Source organism: Parastagonospora nodorum, assembly GCF_000146915.1.
Source record: "Parastagonospora nodorum SN15 chromosome Unknown scaffold_11, whole genome shotgun sequence".
In the NCBI taxonomy this organism is placed as follows: Eukaryota; Fungi; Ascomycota; class Dothideomycetes; order Pleosporales; family Phaeosphaeriaceae; genus Parastagonospora; species Parastagonospora nodorum.
The window spans coordinates 908,914-930,366 of record NW_001884559.1 but is presented as its reverse complement, the minus strand read 5'-3'; the positions used below and the strand labels follow the sequence as shown (position 1 = coordinate 930,366).

The 21,453-nt window shown below is 52.0% G+C and overlaps 9 protein-coding genes across 9 annotated transcripts in view; 4 read left to right on the top strand and 5 right to left on the bottom strand.

Annotated features, from left to right (window-relative positions):
* Nucleotides 1–64: 64 nt before the first annotated feature.
* Nucleotides 65–1,365, top strand: SNOG_07704 (hypothetical protein; the record flags this gene model as incomplete). Its single annotated transcript, XM_001797984.1, has 3 exons — nucleotides 65–127; nucleotides 249–488; nucleotides 538–1,365. The coding sequence occupies 3 exons, from the start codon at nucleotides 65–67 to the stop codon at nucleotides 1,363–1,365; spliced, it is 1,131 nt and encodes a 376-aa protein (XP_001798036.1).
* A 496-nt stretch (nucleotides 1,366–1,861) lies between these two features.
* Nucleotides 1,862–4,535, bottom strand: SNOG_07703 (hypothetical protein; the record flags this gene model as incomplete). The annotated part of the gene is made up of 3 exons (XM_001797983.1): nucleotides 1,862–3,551; nucleotides 3,620–4,156; nucleotides 4,213–4,535. The coding sequence occupies 3 exons, from the start codon at nucleotides 4,533–4,535 to the stop codon at nucleotides 1,862–1,864; spliced, it is 2,550 nt and encodes an 849-aa protein (XP_001798035.1).
* A 336-nt stretch (nucleotides 4,536–4,871) lies between these two features.
* SNOG_07702 (hypothetical protein) lies at nucleotides 4,872–5,322 on the bottom strand (the record flags this gene model as incomplete). Its single annotated transcript, XM_001797982.1, has 2 exons — nucleotides 4,872–4,972; nucleotides 5,025–5,322. The coding sequence occupies 2 exons, from the start codon at nucleotides 5,320–5,322 to the stop codon at nucleotides 4,872–4,874; spliced, it is 399 nt and encodes a 132-aa protein (XP_001798034.1).
* A 1,249-nt stretch (nucleotides 5,323–6,571) lies between these two features.
* Nucleotides 6,572–8,125, top strand: SNOG_07701 (hypothetical protein; the record flags this gene model as incomplete). The annotated part of the gene is made up of 2 exons (XM_001797981.1): nucleotides 6,572–6,967; nucleotides 7,017–8,125. 2 exons carry the CDS (start codon nucleotides 6,572–6,574, stop codon nucleotides 8,079–8,081), a joined length of 1,461 nt encoding a protein of 486 aa, XP_001798033.1. The 3' UTR covers nucleotides 8,082–8,125.
* A 483-nt stretch (nucleotides 8,126–8,608) lies between these two features.
* SNOG_07700 (hypothetical protein) lies at nucleotides 8,609–9,265 on the bottom strand (the record flags this gene model as incomplete). Its single annotated transcript, XM_001797980.1, has 1 exon — nucleotides 8,609–9,265. One exon carries the CDS (start codon nucleotides 9,263–9,265, stop codon nucleotides 8,609–8,611), a length of 657 nt encoding a protein of 218 aa, XP_001798032.1.
* Nucleotides 9,266–10,013: 748 nt separating this feature from the next.
* Nucleotides 10,014–14,107, top strand: SNOG_07699 (hypothetical protein; the record flags this gene model as incomplete). Its single annotated transcript, XM_001797979.1, has 3 exons — nucleotides 10,014–12,531; nucleotides 12,816–12,907; nucleotides 12,965–14,107. The coding sequence occupies 3 exons, from the start codon at nucleotides 10,014–10,016 to the stop codon at nucleotides 14,105–14,107; spliced, it is 3,753 nt and encodes a 1,250-aa protein (XP_001798031.1).
* Nucleotides 14,108–15,331: 1,224 nt separating this feature from the next.
* On the bottom strand, nucleotides 15,332–15,839 carry SNOG_07697 (hypothetical protein; the record flags this gene model as incomplete). Its single annotated transcript, XM_001797978.1, has 2 exons — nucleotides 15,332–15,585; nucleotides 15,719–15,839. 2 exons carry the CDS (start codon nucleotides 15,837–15,839, stop codon nucleotides 15,332–15,334), a joined length of 375 nt encoding a protein of 124 aa, XP_001798030.1.
* A 1,592-nt stretch (nucleotides 15,840–17,431) lies between these two features.
* SNOG_07696 (hypothetical protein) lies at nucleotides 17,432–19,122 on the top strand (the record flags this gene model as incomplete). The annotated part of the gene is made up of 3 exons (XM_001797977.1): nucleotides 17,432–18,191; nucleotides 18,245–18,634; nucleotides 19,106–19,122. 3 exons carry the CDS (start codon nucleotides 17,432–17,434, stop codon nucleotides 19,120–19,122), a joined length of 1,167 nt encoding a protein of 388 aa, XP_001798029.1.
* A 995-nt stretch (nucleotides 19,123–20,117) lies between these two features.
* The window catches only part of SNOG_07695 (hypothetical protein), a gene marked incomplete at both ends in the record, with an annotated part of 2,297 nt that continues 961 nt past the window's right edge, over nucleotides 20,118–21,453 (bottom strand). Inside the window, 4 exons of the mRNA XM_001797976.1 lie at nucleotides 20,118–20,175; nucleotides 20,225–20,723; nucleotides 20,769–21,291; nucleotides 21,339–21,448. Coding sequence (XP_001798028.1) covers nucleotides 20,118–20,175; nucleotides 20,225–20,723; nucleotides 20,769–21,291; nucleotides 21,339–21,448 — 1,190 coding nt within the window. The remainder of the gene's footprint in view (nucleotides 20,176–20,224; nucleotides 20,724–20,768; nucleotides 21,292–21,338; nucleotides 21,449–21,453) is intronic.

Genomic DNA, 21,453 nt, shown 5'->3' with positions numbered 1-21,453 from the left:
GCGGGCCGTGTGGCAGCTTGCGAGCAGGTGAGAGAAGAGAGCGAGCTTCGAACGCGCCATTTAAATGCTGACCGACACCACCCACCTTTCCAACAACCAACCTTCACATAAGCTTCACGACGAAACTGTACAGACAAACGCCTAGCCACCAACGCGGACCGTGTTCACGACACATCATCGGCTACACCATGGCGAGAGCAAGTACCGCTGCATGCGCAAAGCACAAGTGATAGACTAACAGTTATCAGGCGAACACCAAAAAGAAGACTGGAATACACAGCCTCCACGACAACAGCAAGAAACGACCAAGAAAAACGGCAACAGTCCCGAAGAAGGTGGGAGTCTTCGGGCTTCAGAACGCGTCTGGTGACGCCGGCAAGAGCATCATCGGCGACATCAAAGATAAGTCAAAGAAGCCGTACGGGCAGAAGAAGAAGAAGAAAGGAACCATGGCCGAGTTGCTCGCGCACGCAGAAGACAGAGCGAAGGCATGTTGTAAGCTTCACAACGCGGAGCGCGTTGGGCTGACATTCTCAGGCTAAGGCGGAAAAGGCAGCAGAGGCCCCAGATTCAGCATTCAAGCTGAAAGGCGGCGAAGTCTCGGACGAGGAAGACGACCCAGACATGGATGAGGACCAAGTAGAGGACGACCTTGCAGAGTCGGAGAATGACGAGACTTTTGTCAAGAAGCCGACGAAAGCCAAGTCATACGAGGAAGTCGAAAAGGAAGTTCTTGCTGGTGGCACCGGATCTGCATCTCTCCGGAAGAAGGGTTATGCCAACATGAACAAAATGTTGGATCGAATGTTTGCCGATAATGCGCACTTGCAGGACGAAAAGGAGGACAAACTAAAGGACAGAGTCGACTGGTCTGGAGACCAATATGGTTACTTTGAGTTGAGCCGCGACCCGAAAGGCAACATTGATGTCCCTATTTACGGAGATAGTTCCCTGCCATTTGACGGCGACACATTCGACGATCCCAGCGGCATGGGAACGTACACCAAGGTCAGCAAAGAGGTGTTACTGGACAAGGATGGCAATCCTGTGAAGCCTATGCAAGGCGGCTGGAAAGAGTCTTCCTTTGACCAGCACACTCATCCTGATCTGTACGCCAGAAAGTTCAAACAACCGTCGACCAGGTCCAGGGGAGGAATGTCGTTGAAAGAAGCTAATCTCGCAGAGGCTGAGAAGAAGCGCCGTGAGTCTGCCATTATAGTGAAGTACGAACCACTCAAGAAGACTCTAAACGCGGACCGCGCCCAAGGCCCAGACCCCTTCATCGACAACGAGAAGGAGGAGGGTACAGAGGAGACAGACCTGCTGACACTGGACCCTGAGGCGGAATACATCCCGCCAGTTTGATGGGCCTCACAGGCATGGAAGGCAGCGGCGACATGGGAATGATTTTCTGCGGCAAAAGTGATCTTCTTTGAAATTTTAGTGCCATCTACTCATCTACTGCGACGGAGGCATTTCTACGGTAAGCCCATTAGCTCAATTCTTGGCTTTGCTGGCGATTGATGCGGGCAGCGTGGCAGAAAAGTAAATTTATTCAATGGTTTTGCAATCGATGCTTCAAATGACACAATCTCCAATTTCCAGAATCAACGTGAATGGATTGACAACGAAGACTCTGGTATGACATTTCGGCAAGACGACGAGAAACACTCCTTGTCAACAGGGTATACATGATGTGGAATTTCCGATACATACACTATATATATATATATGAACACGCGGTCCGCGTTGGAAACATGCTCTCTCCATGTACTTGGTGGCTCATGACACGCTGCAACGTACACTCCTGTTAAACAGTGGTACTCCCGTTCCTCAACTCCCCAGGACCGTGGTCCCTGCTTCAACCTACAATCTCTGCAATCTCCTCTTCGGTGAAATCGTGATGCTTGTCCGTCTGAAGATGTGTACTGAACTCGCCGGGCCTCCGAAAGGTTGCTCTCGAGCTGCAACCATCAATTCCGCACTTCCTTTCCTGCCATTTGTGTACATTGGTGCCCACAATTTCGTCAATGGCCTTCCTGTCGATGATTTTGTGAACGTAACGAATGTGTCTTCGGTAACGGTTTCTATCTTCGAAGACGTAGTCGGACGTACAACCATCAACGACGCACTTGGTAAACTTGAAATTGTCGTGCGTTTTTCTGTGCTTGTTCAAGGACGTAATGTCGGGAAATGGACCGGCTTTGCACTCAGCTTTTGCGCACATCCTAGGCCATCCGTGGACGTTACTGACATGCGATTTGAGCTTCTTCTCGTCGACAAAGGTCTTGTCGCAACCGGAGGTCGTGCATTTGACAAGCCGATCCACAGCTTTTTGTGCGGCAAGCTCGACTCCGATCTCGTGGTTGATGTACGGGCATGTAAGCTCGTGCTGTTCAGCAAGTGTAGCCCGGTGCCTATGGTTGAAGGGACATCCATAGACATGGTTCTTGCACGCATAGAGAAAGCTGGTAGGCGGGTCACGGCTGTTGCCTTGAATTCGCGCAATGTCCTTCCATTTGTTGCCTTCCAGTGAGAAGGTCTGGTTGGCGGTGATGTTGACTGTGGAAAAGTGACGTACAAAGTCCAACGCGGACCGCGTGGCACCCGTTTCTTGCAGACCATCGTGGCCCTGGAGGGTGTCCAGCATGAGCTCGTCGATTTGGTGGCTGCTGGGGCCCCCGTCGCCATTGCCACAGATGAAGTTGCCGATATCCATCGCCTGAGCTTGTGCCTCTACATCTTCCTGTTGATCGATTTCACCGTCATCCCTATGAAGATCGGTCTGGGCGGTCTCGAGACCCGGAGATCCCTGAATCAAGGCGAGGTCGGGCGAGAGACGGAGCCTCTTCTCGCGTTCTTGCTGGACCCACATGCCCTGGCGCCGCTTCTCGGCCAACACCCCCGCCTTGAGACGGTCTGAGACCTTTGTCTCGTCCAGACCCTCGACACGACAAATGTCCGTGATAAGTGATGTGGGCTTGTACTTGAATGGGGCTTGATATGGCATCTCTGCTACTTCCTTGCGGTCAAACGGGTCGACCCAATTCTCGTCGGTGCGCAGGCTCCAGATGTCGACAGCCATGTTCCCAACGTAATGTGCAGTCATTTGCTTGCCCTTCTTCGAGTGACCAAGTACTGCTCCCGCCAGTGATCCCGATATTCCGTGGACCTTGGCAGAGATGTTTGCCGCATCTCGGGCAGCACCACGCCGCAGATCGTGACTCCGGAGTCGCTCAAAGAACCCAGAGACTCGACAAGCTAGAGGCAGGACAGCTTTGGTAGCTTGGTTGACGTCAGCAGGGTCGTCCGGCAATACACATCTGCCGCGCTTGCTTAGTTTGGGAATGACCGGGCGCCTAGGGTGCTTCCATATCACCGTTCGTGTTCCTCTACGCCGAGTGTGGTCGATGAGCTCGTCTATCGATCGTTCTTCAACATTGCCTAGCCGGAGGGCCAACGTGACGAGCAACTTGATGGGGCAAATGCATGCGTCCTCTGGGGACTTTAATGCTCGGAGCAAAACCATGCGCCTGAGTGCGGGATTGAGCCTGTGATGGCGATACAGCGTCAGCGCGGTCCGCGTTGTGCGTCATCAGAGGATGCACAGTCGACTTACTTGTTCCCTTTTTCGTTGCGTATAGTCACGACAGCTTCCATGTCGTCAATCGTTGAGCCGCCTGGGACTAGGCGGAGTATAACGTCCTGGTACGCGAGGTAGGGAAGGTCATGCTCGTCCAACCTGTTGCGGGTCAGGTCGCCAGAGCGTGCGCCTAATGCTGCGAGGAGCGTAATTGACAGGCATTTGAGCAAAGTGACGTCCCATGCTAGTGTACCGTTGACACGAGCATCGGCTATAAGCCCGTTCACCAGCTTGCGGACAACGACGGCACCTGCCCATTCCCTCTCGAAAGCAGGCTCACGCGTCAGCTTTCCCTCCTGGCATAGCTTGTCGACAAGACTGCCTAAGCGAACGATGTCGTGCCCGTCTAGAATGAAAGTCTTGTGGTGAAATTTGCACACTTCAACGGTCAGCCGTATGCCGGACTTCATCCATGTATAGGAAGGCACGCCGATGGGATTGTTAGGCTTGACGCGGCTGACAATTGAGCTGAAGAAGCGTTCAAGGTCCAGGCCGGTGGGCACATGATTTGGTCTGTAGTGCTGTGTCAGATTTGCTGAGTGACTTGACTTGTGACTGCCAATACTAACCCTTTGTTGAGAGTAGCTTGCATGAACTGTGAAACGCGGTTCCACCAAAGCGTATGATTGTACTGCGTAGCTGGTGTCCCTTTACTGAACCCGAGAGTCTTAACCTGCTTCTTAGACGCCATACGGTCCTCAAAGGCATGCTCAAGCATCTTAACAATGCTGACCTTGCCGGCATTGGCAAAACGATTGACCGGCTCATCGTATTCGACGTCGGACGAGCAGATGTCGTCCATCCTTCCTTGGTGGTGGCAGCCGTGGTGCAAGGTGATGAAAAGTGAGCCAAGGTGAGAGGTAAGGCGGGGTGAGACGAGGTGAGATGACATGGTGGGCTGCGTGTTGTCAAGGAAGGTGCGTACCTGCCATGAAGCAGGAAAGAGCGCGTCCTCCACCTGCCATCCACACGGGCAGAGCGCGCCCTAAGCAGCAGCAAAGATGCGCCTAAACGCGGTCCGCGGTTTACAACTTGACGCGCCATCATGTGCTGAAAGACGTGCGACATGATAGCCTACATCCAGCATGTTAAACAGATCAAGATGCAAGTCTTGTAGTGGAGGTTCTATTGCAGCATCCTCATCTTCTGAATGGGAGGCGCGCGGTTCATCGTGTATGACGTATCAACTGCCATCAGCTCAATTCTTAATTGTTAATTATTCAATTGTTTAATTGCGCATGCTTGCGTAGTCGTGGTGATGTATGACGTATGGAGTTGTTGAAACGGCGGGCCCTCTCTTCTCTTGAGGTGAGGTGCTAAGGAATGGCGCTAGATGCTAATTCGTCCTAGTCTTTTCGTGTCTCTCTTCCTTCCTACGTACACGGAGACGCAAAATTATCTTTTTCCATGTAAGTACCGACAAATGAAGCGAGGTTCAGAGACGGACGTCCATCGAGATCGAGTTCATCCTTGAGCAGCTGATGCACAACGTCTGCCGGTGCGCCATCATGAGGAATCTTGAATTTGGAAAGCTCAGTGCTCGCCGAGTAGCGACTCGAGTAAGGCGTGATGTGTGATACAGTCTGGTTACGACGACCACCCGCAGCCTTGTGCATCGGGTGGTCGTGGAGCGTCTTCATCAGCTCATCGGGATCGACGTGTCGAGCGAGGCCAGCCATATTGACAGATTTAGATCAATGTTATGGATTGAAAGGCGTGTAGAGAGGCAGCCGAGATTTTAAAGTAAGATTATGTGTTGGAAAGTATGTAGAGAGGCAGCCGGGCTTTTTGGTGAGGTTTACGTCCACCACGCTATTACCGTACCTGCGGTATATACTGCGCGATTTCTAGCCCATGACGCCATAAATACTCATGCCAAACGCATCCCTGTGGGTAGTTTTGTGGAATGCCCATTGGAAGGCTTGACGAATGCTTGGGAAAAGCTTGTTCCTGATGGGCTAAACGGTCTCGGTCTTCAGCACACAGGGTGCTGCAGCGGAACATCCGGAAATGCACAACAAGTGGAGTACTGGTGTCAAAACTTGACACGGCATTAGGACAAACGGCGTAAGATGACGACGCACCCAAACAATGTTTCTCGGGCAGCAAACACAAGCCATGACGACAGGTATGCAAGACAATGCCATCAGGCAGCGGCGAGATCCGTCTTGACTGCTTGCAGCTACACGACATGGGCTTAGTGGAGCCTGAATATATACGCAGCCACAAGATGTTCTACTTATTTTCATGAAGATATCTGAATATATACAGGCTACCTCTTCATCTGTTCTCGTTAGGAAAAGACTAGCAGGAATTTTGCTGACGCATGGTGATGCAGTAATCCAAATGCGCACCCACGTGAATGCCACCTACCCTCCGACCTTATCTTTCGGACATCACTCAACACCATCTGCAGGTACCGGAACCCATTAAGTATTCCAATTCCTCAACTCTTTCGACTTCGGGCTCGTCAACTTGTAACATTTTAGGCCGGAAGTTTCTCCAGCTTTGTTGTTTCAACATGCTCACCCCACATACGTCATGAATGCCGCCGCCCTTCCCCCTTCCCCGCGTCAAGCATACGCGTACTGCCGCTGCCTCTCAATTGCGCGGCCTCGCCAGCACAACAAGAAGAAAGATATCGCATCTGTGTAGCATTGTAGTTTCGTCTTGCTCACTCTATAGCCTGCTAATTGCCTTTGCAACTGTGTTGCGTGTTGCGTGTTGCGTATTGCTGTCTTCGTCCGTCGCATCGTCCGCGTATTGCGTATTCAAGGGTGACGTGACCGAGACCTCCGCGCCAATACTATCGCCACGCAAGTGGTCAAGCTGTAATCGACTCGTCTCACCATTAGTTGCTAGGCAGCATATTTATTTTCTCTTCTTGACCAGTCTTGCATTCTTCATTACAATTCCATCAAATTCAATATGCGCTTCTCACGCATTGTCCCCCTTCTGCCTTTGGCATCCGCCCTTGTCATCACTGAGGCAGAGGTATTCCAGAATATCGAGAAGTCCGAACGGTCAATTCTCGACAAGGCCCAAAATGTCCTTGACGGTGCTTTCGACAAGGTACACGATGTTTACGACAAGGTCAAGGACGAGGCAAAGAACGTCTACAGCAAAGTCCACGATGCTGGATGTGATGTAGATGCATGGCTACAGGGATCATCGTTCGACGACGATGTGGTCGACTTCGAGGAGGGCCATGATCACCCACACCACCCTCCTCCTCCTCCGCACCATGACAAGCCACCACACCACGGCAAGCCTCATCACCCACCACACGACGGTGATGACAAGCCCAATCGTACCGTCTACGAAGTAAGAATCAAAAGTGACATGCATGATTTTATGCTAACACCAATTGCAGCTCATCAACGAGAGCAAGTACACCACCAAGCTTGCAAAGCTCATCAACGAGTACGACGACCTAGTACAGCTTCTCAACGGCACCAAGGCGAACTACACCGTCTTCGCCCCTACCGATGAGGCCTTTGAGAAGATCCCCGACCACGGCAAGAAGCCTTCCAAGGAGATCCTCAAGGCCATTCTCCAATACCACGTCTCCGACGACTTCTACCCAGCAGGCCGTGTGCTCCACAGCTACACCATCCCCACGCTCTACTCGCCCGAGCACAACCTCGGCCACGCGCAGCGCCTAACCGTACGCGTCACCCTCAAAGGTCCCGCCATCAACTTCTACAGCCGTCTCGTGGCCGTCAACATCTTCGGCACCAACGGCGTCGTCCACGGCGTCGACTCCCTCCTCGTACCCCCACCAAACGTCGCCTCCATCATCGACCTGCTGCCCGGCGAGTTCAGCACGTTGGAGCTGGGTCTCGGCAAGACAGGCCTGTTTGACAAGCTCAACAGCACCAAGTATGAACATGAGGGCGGCACGCTGTTCGCGCCGAGCAACTTTGCGTTCCAGAAGCTTGGGCCGAGGATCAATGCTTTCTTGTTCAGCAAATATGGCGAGAAGTACCTCCGCGCGCTGCTCGAGTACCACATGGTAGTCGATCAAACGCTGTACACGGACGCTTTCTACGACGGGAAGAAGGGCGGCGATGATGAGGATGCGGCTGGTGGCCCGCCGTACTACCACTACGACTTGGAGACGGTGCTGAGTGGCAAGTACCTCGCGGTTGATGTAGCGCGGTACGGACCGTTTGTTACTATCAGGATCAATGGCTTTTCGAGGGTCACGGTGCATGATGGCGTCGCGAGCGATGGTGTCATCCAGGTCGTCTCGGATGTGCTTGTGCCGCCCAAGAACGCTGCTGGTGAGCAGGTGTACTGGAAGGGCGAGGAGATGAGTGTTGAGGAGCTCAAGGAGAGGTTGCAGCCATTCGTTGACGAGCAGGCTGAGTTGTATAGTAGGATGAGTGCTGCATTGTTGGATTTGGATTTGAAGGAAAAGCAAGCTGGATATTGAGGACCTGTTACGATCTCTACTAGCAATGACACATGATTCAATCGGGAGTTTTCTGTGACGAAGCATCAACCAAGAGTTCTTCAGTGCATTGTAAATTCCCATCCGAAGTTTGATAGCAATGCACGATTAGCTTCAGGGCTTTATAAATCTCCGTTGCTCGTGTCGAGATTCCGCGAAACCCTCCAGGTTGACCGTTCACTCGTTACAAACTATTACCATGACTAGTGACTTGTGTAAAGATATTTGATTCAATTTATTTGAAGCGCTGCTCCTTGTTTATCATTCCATGATCTAAGAAGAAACGACAGCGATCATTCGATAATACAGGCGAGAAAAAAGATCCCTCCTTTCGCTTGCTCAAGACAGCCAAAAAAAAATATGCCAAATAGATCTGAGTATGAGTATCATTCGCTAATAACCAACAAAGTAAAACAGTGAGATTTTCAGCCGTGCATTTCATCATTGAAGACATTACGATTCCCTGAATCGGGGTTTACTTTACCTCTCGCCACCATTATGGTGGACTTTCAATTCGGCCTGGAATAAACAGCAAACTCGCCCCTGTACACGGGCCGTCTGCATCCCAGGAGCGGATGTCGCTGGAAACCGTCGTACATCTCGTCAATGGGGATGAAGGACGCATATGGCTGCGTGCCAATGACGGGCTCGTACAGCCTCCGGTGTCGCTTTAGGCCCCAATTGGGATCCTGGCTGCGGCCTACTTCTGCCTCTTCTTCCTCTGACAGCACGGGCATGGCGGTCTCGTCGCCGTGTGCGCTGTCCGTCCGGCCATGCTTTGACGTATCCAGGAGCTCATCCAAGCTCTGTGTAGTAGGCGAGGGGCGCGCGCGGTAGAGCGAATCGTAGTCTTGTCGTGCAGCGGGGTTGGCTAGGACGTCGAAGGCCGCTTGTGCCGCGCGGTACTTTGCTGCGTTGGTGGTGAAGTACTGCCCCCTTAGGCGGCGGAAAGCGGCTTTGACGTCGTCAATGGAGGCGTTGGGCTCGAGCTCGAGGTTGGCGTAGTGGTCGATGAAGTCTGGGGTGTCGCTGGCGGGTGAGGAAGAGTCGTCTGGCGACATGATGGGGTTCTTGTGTGACAGGAGGATGGAGGCGTCGGAGACGTAGATGGACGAAGGACGCGGGCGACTGTGCCGCACTGAGCCCGGCTGAGAAGTGACGCTCATGTTCCGTGGTCGTGGTGTTTGCTCGGAGCCGTGACGTGCGTGGATTGGAGTAGGTCGGCTGCGAAAGGGACTAGAGGCTCCTGTCCTGCAAGCGGGTGATTCTGGCGGAAAAGAAGGATATGAGTTCATGGTGATATAGTGCCAGCAGCTGTGTCTCGGACACTGTGGATATGTTGCACAATGACAAAGAAGAGGAATGCTATGTGATGGTGTGAATGTATTGTGCGTTTGTTGAATTGGACCATACAGTGTAAAGTAGCGCAGAGTAGCAGTAATATGGAAACGGGAAACAAGCAGACAAACACTATTAAGATGTCAACGACCTAGACAGGCCCCGTGGCGGAGCTTACAGGGGAGCTCTCTGCAGGGGTTACGCGGGCGGGAAATGATGTTGCTCGGGGTACCTGACAGATGCAGTCCTAAGGGATGGGGAGCAGTAAGCTGAAACAAAATGCACAGAACGTGCTCGGTGCATAACGAATAAACGCGTGTGGAATTATGCCCATGGAAGAAAGCGACAGTGAACGACAGCCAGAGAGTCGCTCCGTTTGTTGTTCCAGAGGAGGCCTCCGAGATGGCCCCGGGTTGTTGCTAGAGGGGTCTGCGGCGCTGCACGTGCTAACGTGAGTTGCCTAGCGCAACGTGTAGCAAAAAGTTCCGAGGGCGATCCGCCCGTTGGCTGATAGTTTCTGATCGCGTCACAGCGGCGCGTCACACTTCGCGTCGTCGACCAGGCTTGACTCATCTGATGGCCGACCAGTCGAGGAAGAGGAAACAAGCGCAAGATCCCAGCGCATCCGCAAAGCGACCTCGGTTCCCAATGCGTCCGCAGCATCACATCCCGGCGCAGCCCACCAAAAATGCCTATCCCGATGGGGAGGTCAACGTCAAGAGCTTCCTCAAGTCGCACGAGAATGAGATCAAGTCGCTGGAACATGCCATGCGCGCGGCAAAGAAGGGCCTCTCGCGCAGAGCTTTTCAGGATGTCCCCAGAGAGCTGAGGAGAAGAACCGCGAGCCACAATCCACAGCGTGTGCCGAAGCGGTTGCGGATGAGGGCGAAGCAGGAAGCAAGGGAAGACAACACGCCCTTTGTCAGAGGGAAGAGTGGCAGTGGGGTAGGAAAAGGACCGAAGGCACATTTGCGGAAGGAGGGGATAAAGAAGAGCAGGCAGGAGGGTGCGAAGAGAGCGGAGAAGAGCAAGGCCAAGACTGGCGGGGCTGATGGCAAGATGGACATCGACGAGACTGCACGAGCAGACGAACCGAAGCCAAAGAAGCCAAGGCCAGCAGCATCGAAGCTCAAGCCCCAGTTCGCGTCTCTAGCCACGCCCGCTACCCCTCCATCCCGGTTCCGCAGACGACAAAAGGACAAGACATGGCTACCTACACACGTATGGCACTCGAAGCGCGCACGCATGACGGAGCCCAAGGACCCTCTATGGCGGTTTGCGATGCCACTGCAGCCTGTGTCAAAGGCATACCGCTTAACGCACCGGGCTGTCACTCAGCGCGGCGCAGTGGCATGGGACACAAGCTACATGTCGACGATAAGTCTTGAGGGAGCCGAGGCCAGCATCGTTGGTATGCTCAAAGGACTGGGTTTCGCTAGTGAAGCAGCGGAAGACCCATGGCAAGACAGAGGCCGAGCAAAAAAATGGCGACATGGCACGAGAGCGTGGGAGGGGTGGATATACCAGCGAGAACCACATGCACACAAGAAGATCGCACACGTCACTGTGCTTTGGTGTGTGTTGGAAGCGGACAAGAAGAAAAGGAAGGCGTTCATCCGTGTACATCCGAGTGCTTTCCTGCAGCTGTGGGAGGAGGTCATCCGGATCTCAAAGGTCCAGAAGCCCGGTGTGCTTGTTGAGGACCTGCGCTTCGAGGTGGGCTCCATCGAGATCATAGGACCCGGCGCAGCGGAGACTTTGTGCTCTATTCTATCCCCATCTCCAACTGTCGAACCAGCTCCTGAAGCACCTCAGTCAACATGGTCAAACTTGGCGTCCATCACGGATGTCAGCTCTTTGCCTGTGGGTGCAGTGTTGGCTTTCGAGATATCAGACCCTCGATTTAGCGACCCTCCGAAGACCTCCCGAATTTCGCAGGACGAGCAATATCTAAATTCGCTGATGGAAACACTCGCGCAATGGCCGTTGGATAGCACGCAAGACCCATCTCCAATATTCGACCGTACCCAGCGGCTTGCTGCACAACGCTCGATGCCATCCGACAAGTCCGTCAATCGTCGTAAAAGCGCCTGCACGCTCGGCGAACGTCCCGAACCACTGCCCACTGACCCACACATTCCGATGCTCATATATACTTCACGAGGGAGCAAGTCGTGGACTATTCTGCTTCCCTGGAAGTGCGTTTCGCCAGTATGGCGAGGCATCACACGATACCCGCTGTCAACGGGAGGCAACCCAAGATTTGGCGGGTTGAAGGAACGTCGACAGGTCAACTACGAGCGGTCAGTCCCGCTTTTCCCCTTTGACCATCCTGGTACCGATGCTGGTTGGGCTTGGGAGCTCAGAGAGCGAGAGAAGAGGGAACACGAGTGGACGAAACGACCCAAAGGCAAGAGGATCGAATGGTCCACAGTGGATCCCGGCAATGGGGAGAAGGGTGAGATCGGTGACCCGTGGGCGTGCGACTGGAGAAAGTTCCTCACGACACCCATGCTGGATGCCATAATGATGCACGATGCAAAGATGAGTAAGCTTGCGCCTTTGATGCAGCTGTCTGCTAAAGAGGCTACCGACGTGCTTGATGGAAAACCTCCCAAGTCCGATCATCACCGCACGCCGTATCTATTTACTGTCAAGGTCACTATGACACAGCGTGGCGTTCCGACTGACTGTGCTCGGATCTACCGACTGCCCAGCGATGAGCAATTGCGGAAAAGATGGCTAGCACTCACACCTCAGCCAGGTGGTAAACGGCCACCAAAGAGTAAGTACAATGGCTATGCCAGCGATGCACCTGAACACATCAAACGCAGAGAACTTGCTAGAAACCTTCTCGAGCCCCAACCTCTGAGAGATGGGCCTCCCAAAGCCGGGCAAGACGACTATCCCGTAGTACCTGGCGAAGAGGATCTCATTGGCTTTGTGACGACGGGTAATTTCAATCTCGCTGAGGGCATGCCGACTGCAATTGCAAATTTAGCCTTGCACCGGGTGCTACCCACTGAGGGGGGCAGTCAGGCGATACAGAAGCAGGACCGTGTGTGCATTGTCAGGCCAGCTGGCAGCCCGCTCGGTAGGTTGGCGACGTGGGAGGTGGTGTAGATATGGCTAGATAGGCCACGACCAAGTGCACGACACAAGTCCATGTCTTTGTCCCAGTGACCTCTTGAACCCTCAGATCGGAGTCTAATTCATCGTGTGTGGGGTAGTCCACTTGAGGCTAACGGGGATCGTGCATGACGCTAACGGGCCCGAGCAAGGATCAGACCCGAAATTACGCCAGTGTCTCGCAGTGGCCGTCTCAGCAAGTCGCCATTCTGTCAGGAACACGACGAGCTGATAACTAAAAAGGCACAGCAGCCATGTCCGAGGACCGGCCGGCCGACGACGACACTGGCGAGGGCGTCGAGTCCGCCGTGGGACTGTCGCCAGAGGCCCTGGTCGATTTGGTGAGGCTGTTTGCCATGCGCGACGATGCGACAGCGAAGCTAATGCGATATGGATAGACATCGGACATCCTCGAAGACCTGCTGGACAATATCATCTCCAGCACTGTCATCACGTGCCACAGATCCGAGAAGGTCCTGCGCATGCAATCCGCAGCGACGCAAGCCGAATCGCTCGCTCTCGCCAACCTCGAACCGCAGTCGCAGAAGCAGAACCCCAGCGGCGCCGCCTCATCGTCAATACCCATCGCCGACACGCCCGCGGCCAAGTACGAGAATGGAACCGTCTTCCTCAAGGGCAACCCCCTCAAGACGACGCCCGAGATAATATGTCCGCATTGCAAGCTGCCGCGGCTGATGCACCCAATCATGGGCAAGGGCATGCAGAACCCAGATCTGACCAAGGAGTACTGCATGCTGTATCCGTGGGTCCAGCGCTCCGGCCACGACGTCTACGGCAACCCGTTCCCCACAGACATGGCCAAGAGCAAGAAGGAGCGCGAGCTCATCAAGCAGCAGCAAAAGAACCAGGAAAAGGAGAGCGTGGGCACGCCGGGATCACAAGACACCGACATGGCCGGGGGCGATGCGAAGGAGATCAAACTCAACACCGGAGGCAAGCCCGCGAGCTACATCCCCTGGCACACGTGCCCCAACTGCAAGCGCAGTCTGCTCATAACGCGCTTCGCACAACATCTCGAGAAGTGTCTTGGTATAAGCGGCCGCCAGAGCTCGCGGAACGCCATGGCCAAACTCGTCGGACAGAACGGCACAGGCACGCCGTTGGGAAGTCGAATGGGTACGCCCGTCCCCGGCTCGCAAGACGGCGGCGCACCCATCCGCTCCTCCAAGAACGGCAAAGGCATCTCCCCAACGAAGCGCATGGCCCCGCACGACGACGATGACGAGCTCGGCGCCGACGACACGCCCGAGCGCAAGAAGATCAAGAAGAAGAGCAACTACGTCAAGAAAGCAGATCGCGACGGCAAGTCCGGCTCCGCCAGCCTCAAGGTCAAACTGAAGACCGGCCGCCCGGACATGGAGCGCCGAGCCAGCGAAATGAGCGAGAGAAGCGAGGGCAAGCGCGATCGCGACGACGATGATGATGGCGGCGGCGGCGAGAGGCGCAAGAAGAAGATCAAATTGAGCATGAGCAAGGCTGAGAATGGGCGGGCGAGTGCGAGCGTCGAGCCGCAGGATTGAAATGGCATCAAGAAAACCACATGTATATGTACGATCAATTGGGGCATCAAAAGGGCGTTTCTTGGGCATGGGGCATACCACGGCATGGGCAAAGGGCACAGGCACCTGGCGTTTTTTCTTTCTTTCTTTCTATTTTGTTCTCGACCACTCTGGCTTTTGCCCTTGTTTGGTTCCTGTAGTTTCTTAGATGAGAGATGAGGATTTGAACGGCATGTATCGATATGCAATTTGTGGAAAGTCACGACGGGGATTATGGATACTTATAGGGAATGAAGTTGCTGTTGATATTGCATGGTGGCTGTGGCTCTTCTCTTTTGTGTGGACTTGATTGCGCAAGCTGCTATTGTGACTGCACATGTCTTGAGGACTGATGGCAGATACTATCTTCGGCGCCGCCCGGTAACAACAGGTCTTCACACGCGTACCTTTGCAAATACTGTAGGCTCTTGAGAAATACATAAGCCTAGACGACTTCGTCGGGCTATTGGTGTATTGATTTAGGCATAGCCAAAGCTAGCTTCAAGACATGGAGGCTCTGCCAAAAATGTAAATGTTATGTTTGTAGCTGGATTAGAGCTGTTTGGGCAAGAAGTAGCGCTAGCTTGGTCAATGCTGGTGCGCCTGATTTCATTGAGTCGTGTTATTAGGTCTGAGAAATGCAGTCTACATGCTCACTGCCGTCTATATGTGTGCTGTTGTCTTAGTGTGTCTTGCTGTTCTAACGTGTCCTGTCGTCTAAGCATGTCCCAGCGTCTAGGTGTGTATTAACGTATTGATCTATACCGCCGTCTTGAAGACTCAAAATCCACTCAAATTCACGCACTTGAGGATTTGGTTGACAAGCAAACAGCCACCAACAATGTAACGAAGATTGTTTGTCGTGATGCTGAAGTAGACGTACCGAAATTGAGATCTTCGAGAAATTTGAACGATTTAGAGACCTTGGCTTGGCTATTCGCGAACTTCGTCAAAACTTGGGTTATGTGCAGGTACAACCAGGTCAGGCATCTGCTAGCGGATTTGACGCTGTAGTGTTGCTTTGATCTGCAGTGATGACTCCATTATGCACTGCTGTCTTGTACGTACCCTCTTTGCCGCGCTAGTTAGTCCCGCATATTGACCTGCGGTCATGTCGCACAACTTTTTCTCTGATCTCGCTTACGTCTACCTCCGACCTCATACGGTGCATGGAAACCGTGTTGCTGTCGCTGTATCGAATGACCTCTATCGCAGCGTTTTTAGCGAATTGAAGGATAGATGTACCAATTCCTCGAGATGTAAGGTCACTTCGCCTTCCGTGACGGAGCTGTACGACAGGGTGACTTTGTGGCAGGTAAAGCGCGGGACCAACATCATGGCGTGGTCCGGGAAACTTCGTTCCGCTGCAACGACCAGCCTTGCGCGTGACGACGTATCTCGTATGGACCACACGGCGCGGCAACAGTTGGCGAGTCCAGGGCCTTGGGCCTGTGGGCAATCTAGGCATACGGGCAGATTGATTGATGCGAATCGAAGTGGTTGTTCCGGTCTGCTTAGCCCAGCGTGCTGCGTACGTCGCGTCTTCAGTTGAGACGAGGATGTCGCTGTGCAACGTCGAGCCGCAGCCTGAACCCTGAAGAAGAGCCACGCCCAGGACACTCGACCAGTCAGGCGCAAGGCTGTGCAGTAGTTTCGAAGGGAAACAAGTGCATCCGAGAGCCGGTAGCAAAGTGCATCCGAGAGCCGGTAGCATCGTGCATCGCTCGCTTCTCTCCAAACGCCAAGGCATATCCTGGTCAATTCTAGCTATTGTCCGTATATATGACTGTGTCGGGCCTTCGCACATCTATCTTCTTGAAGGGAAAATGGTGGTAAATTAGCGTAAAAACATCAGATTTCATGGCAGCTGATTAATTGCGCTATCTAGGATGCGCCTTGGCGTTTAGAGACCCTGTGCGTGTGAAGCAGCTCAATCCACTTCGCGGCGCTGGCCCTGCACCGTATGCACCGTATGTACTCGGAGAGCGTATATACACAGCTGGTCTTATATTAGAATAAGGCCGACAGCAGTTGATACGCGTAACGTGCTGGTTCGGCTCATGCTTAGTTCCGGCTTATGCTCCACGTTTTACTAGTAAATTCTCTATCTTAAAAGCTATATACTTCTTTTAATATTAGAGATATTTAAAAAAGCTACATGTTAATAAAAGTCTAGAGATAAGAATCTATAACTTAGATATAAAGTTTTTTATAATATCTAACTTTTTAAGTTAGTATTCTATCTTTCTGAGAAATATTTAAAGATAATATCTTTAGATAGCTTATATATTAAATTTAATTAATAAACTAAGATATATAGAATAAATTTTATATTAACCTTTTTTTTAAAAATTATAATTATTTTAGATAATTACATTACCTTTAAGAATCTTATATTCTTTTTTCTTTAATAAAAAAAATAAAGTCTTTGAATAATATAAATCTAAGCTAGAAAACTTCCTCATATCTCTTCTAATTAAAAAGTTAGAGCTTATTATAACTATATAATTTCCTTAATTTTCTTAGTAAAAAGCAGAGTACAAGCCGGAACTAGGCATGAGCCGAACCAGCTCAGTATTGCTCAACGCTCGGCAAGCTGATGGAACTAGGCACGGTCCGTTATCCGAGTGCTCCTTACTTCAGTTCCATGATTTACCCAATTGAACCCGTTGCGTCTTCTTTACTGGTAATCTTATTCTTACTATATAATAACTTCTTAAAGGCTGTCATTGCCTCCTCCATCTCCTCTTCGTTGCGCAACCTCGTCCGGACAATCTCAATCACTAGATACTTCCCCATGGATTCCAACACCACTGTCTCCCACTCCGGTTGGGCAACCATGGACGTCGAGAAGCTCGCAGGGCTCGCGTATACTTTCCAGACAATCACGATTGCTTCTCTGGTATTTGTGGTTCTCACCTATGCTCCGAAACTCATGCGGCGGCTGCAGCTCGCAAAGCTCCCATCCATGCCGGGCAAAGACTACGCGACCTCGGCGAGAAAGCTATATAAGGAAGGACACCAGAAGGTAAATCTAATTCGAGCTCGAAGCAGTTGTGAAGGCTGACGTCATACTAGTTCAAAGACACTGTTTACTTCATGTCGAGCGATGGTAAAGAATCACGAAGCTCCTGCAATAGCTTGGCAAGTGCTGATGAAGTATAGGAGAACACAGTGTGGTCGTCCCACCGCATTTCTTGCCAGAGCTGAGAAAGCTGCCTGACGATGTCCTCAGTTTTGCGGCCGCTATCGATAATGTAAGTCATGAGCTCTGACCACGCGGCTGTTCTAATCGAGACACAGGTAATGGAGACGAAGTTCACCGGGGTCGATTCTGAGGATTCGAATACAGTACACACCATCAAGTCAGATCTCACACCAGCGCTCCCACGATTAAATCAGGCCGTCTGCACTGAGGTTGACGCAGCCATGAGAGAAGCCCTACCTTCCTGCGAGGACTGGACTGAAGTCGATATCAATGATAAGCTCCTTGACATTATATCAAAAGTCTCTGGCCGCGTATTCGTGGGCCCAGATTTGTGTCATGATCCAGAATACCTGGAGTTAGGCAGAAACTACACCGTCTATCTTATGGAAGCGCTCTTTGCTATCAAACGGACGCGTCCGTGGTTAAAGTCTTTTGTGGGTCATCGTCTCCCAGAAGTAAAGCGTCTACGAGACGTGGAAAAGAAAGCTATAAAATTCGTACAACCTATTGTACGCGAAAGGCTAGAGGCTGAGAAGAGCGACCCGAATTGGCAGAAGCCGGACGACATGATGCAGTGGTTGATCAATCGCTATAACAAGGACGGTCATGTATCAGTCGAGCACATTGCGAAGTGCCAACTTGGCTTGATCCTCGCTGCCAGTCACACAACAACAATGACTACAACTAACATTCTTTACACTCTTGTATCAACGCCAGAATACGTTGAACCACTTCGAGAGGAAATTCGTAACGCCATGCATGGGAATGGAGGTAGTATCACCACCAGGGCATTGCAGGAAATGGTGAAGCTTGACAGCTACATGAAGGAAGTGCTTCGCTTGTACCCGGCTGGCCTCTGTATGTAGACCTCCAATATCTAACCCAACGCGAACACCGACTAACGGGCACAGCTTCATTCAGTCGCCGCGTCATGAAGGGCATCACACTTTCTAACGGACAATACCTCCCCCCCGGCGCCACCGTCCAGGTACCTACCGCCGCCATTTACACCGACTCAGAGAACTACCCTGACCCCGACACCTTCGACGGCTTCCGACACTCCAAACTGCGTGAAGGTGGCACCGCAACTGATCACAGCCGCAACCAATTCGTTACCACGAACGAGACGAACCTGGGCTTTGGCTATGGCAGACACGCATGTCCTGGACGCTTCTTCGCCGCCAACGAGATCAAGATGATTGTAGCCAGACTAATCCTCAACTATGACATGAAAATGCCGGGAGATGCAACGGAAAGGTATCCAAACGTCGATATTGGACGATCTTGTATCCCTTGTCCCGGTAAGACACTGATGTTTAAGAGAGTGTAGAGTCGAGAGGTGTGCATAATTAGCCAACTGTCGCCAAAAAAAAAAGAAAAAAAAATATATATATATATACAAAGAATCAAAATGTGAACCAAGATCGTCTCTGTTCAAAATCCCACAATACACACACGTGAAACAAACAAATACCCCATTCAATCCCGCCCTCGTCCTCATCATTCCTCCCCAAGAATCCTAAGAAATCCTGACTCGCCCGCGTGACCCACCTACCACCTACCACACCACACCAAAGCCACAACCCTTCTCTTCACATGACCACCACACACGACTCACCACTAACCGCCCAGACCACACAGCATTCCACCAGACTTGCCCAAACTAGCAATTTCGCAACCCAGCCGTTGATTCCCTCGCTAAGAATATGCAGCTTAAAGGGGGTGATGCCAGTTTGTGTGAGATTACGACGGGGGCCGAGCTAAGTAAGCAGGCGCTGAAAAGGGTTAGGGGGATAGTAAGCTGCGGGTGAGGCGCTTTTTTTGTGTTGCGTCGCGGTTGTGAGATCGGATCTCGGATCGGTGCGGTGGGAAGGATGTGTGGGAGGGATGGGACGGGGGCTTGTGTTTCGTGGTGTTGGATGTCAAGACCCGCGGGTGTTCTAGGCCGGCGTAGTGTCGGAGGGGTTATGTGGCAAGCACTCACGATGTCGCCGTTTTCATCAAACCATCGCAAAAACTCAAAGAATAGGAGGAAGGATATTTTAAACTTTTTTGAATTCGAGTTTTATATGAAGAACAGGTAATGTAAGCCATGTTCCTGTTTCCAATCTACTGTGCTCTAACTCTCCACAAACATTATATAAAAAAGCAACGCCGACCATTCAAGAAAGCATTCGTGCATCATGCTGCACATACAAAATCCGCTTTGACGACAAGCCGGAAAGCGAATCAAAAACGGTCGGAAGCCAGACCGGCCAACTCCAAAAAAAAGCGAATGGAAGAACGAACAAGGCCTCAAGGGCGGTGCGAGAATATGCTTTGTACAGGCTATGCCAGAAGGAAGGGATAAATGCCGTTGATATACAAAGTAGCGCCGTATATGTTGCAGAATGTTGAAATAGTAAAGTCTTGTGACGCCGCCAAACATAACCAACTTGTTCAGATAGGACGGGTGATGTCGCTGTCGTGCCGGTCGCGGAAGAGGGCGTACGGGTGTTGTCGACCGGTCAACTCGAGCGAGCACCAATGGCGATTAAATAAACCGTAAATAGGAAGCGCCTCATAAACGCCAATGCAAATGCTTCTTATGGCTCCAACGTGTAAGAAAACGTCTAAAATTACGTGCTTTGCTTTTTGCGCAGACAACTTATTTTTGCGCGCGCGAAGGTGGGTATTGTCGTTTTGCCGTGGCCACATTAGGTAGTAGTCGACAGAGGAAACAGGAGTCGGAACGTGAACCAGCAGGTTCCGGTGACGACGAGAGATGTTGTTGATATGAGGAGCTCACATCTTGCAACCATCTACGAAGGTGTTCTTCGGCCAATCAAAACCCGTCGATTTCCTATAACATTATTAGAAGTGCCTAAAACTATGTGAACAGAGCGACTTACCAGTCAGTGAGGTTAGGGTTCATGTAGGCATTCGGGTGTTTCCGGATGTACTCCGTGGTTGGGTAGCCTGGAGGATCGCAGGTCATGAAATCGTCGTCGTTCTCTTGATCTTCATCCTGGTAGATGCGGATGAAGTCGATGGCCATCAACGAGGGGAGATTCTTCTCGATGGTGGGAACGTCAATGGCAGCGAAACTGTTGGACATGCCGGAGTTGGCGATGATGGTCATTGGCTCCTCTGGAATGATTCGCTGGCCAATGTTGCCGTTGGGTCGGGTTCCGGGAGCCTTCATTGACCATGTCTTGTCTGCACCGACATACCAAGTGATAAAGGCGTCGTCCTTCTTGCCCGGCTTGTACTCAAATCCGTAGGTCTGGTATTGGTTGCCATCGTACCAGTCGTTGTTCAAGTTCGTCAGACCAGAAATGGCTTCTTGGAAAGGACCACCTTTGTAGGCGTTCATCATTGTTACAGATGTATCATACACCTCGACGTAGTCTAACATGGATTAGCAGGGAAGGATCAATGCAGGGAACTACTCACCATAATCGGGCTGGTACCAAATATCGAAAGGCGCAGCCTGGAAAGACTGCGAAACCACCCCGACAGCGTTCGTCTCTCCGGGACCGAGGAAGTGGACTGAGCCTTCCACTGCATCGATTTCAGGAGCACTTCGGGAAGTGCCTGGGCTGGGATGATCCTCGCCGCTGCAAGAGCAAGCTGGCAGTTTCATTCCTGGCAAATAGCTCAAGCCGTCGTAGGAACTTTGGTTGGCAGTAATGCCCAAGTCGCAGACGTCGTCGTAGCTATAAGGCCACAAGCCTTCGGTGGAACCAAGGTAACCGGGACGCGCAAGATTGCCCATGGTCCAGAAACCAGGCCAGAAACCACTGACATTACCCTTTCCGGGCAGCGAGATACTGGCCTCGAGATGGCCACCCTTGTAACACAGCTTATTCCACGATTGTACCATGCCAGAGCGATACTTGAGTCCGTGGTTATCATGCCTAGCGAACTCGAAAACAAGGGTTCCATTCTGCGTCCATGCCGCATCGGGATCGTACCACTGTGGTGCGTCAGAAATTGCAGTGTTAGGACGGGTGCGCGACTTACCTCCAAATCCTGCGTGGCACCATACCAAATATCCACGGCCTGAAAGTACGGGTCGTCGCCGTCGTAAAATAATGGCCCATCGACGTTGAACTCGTCGGAGAAGCCCAGCTCTGCT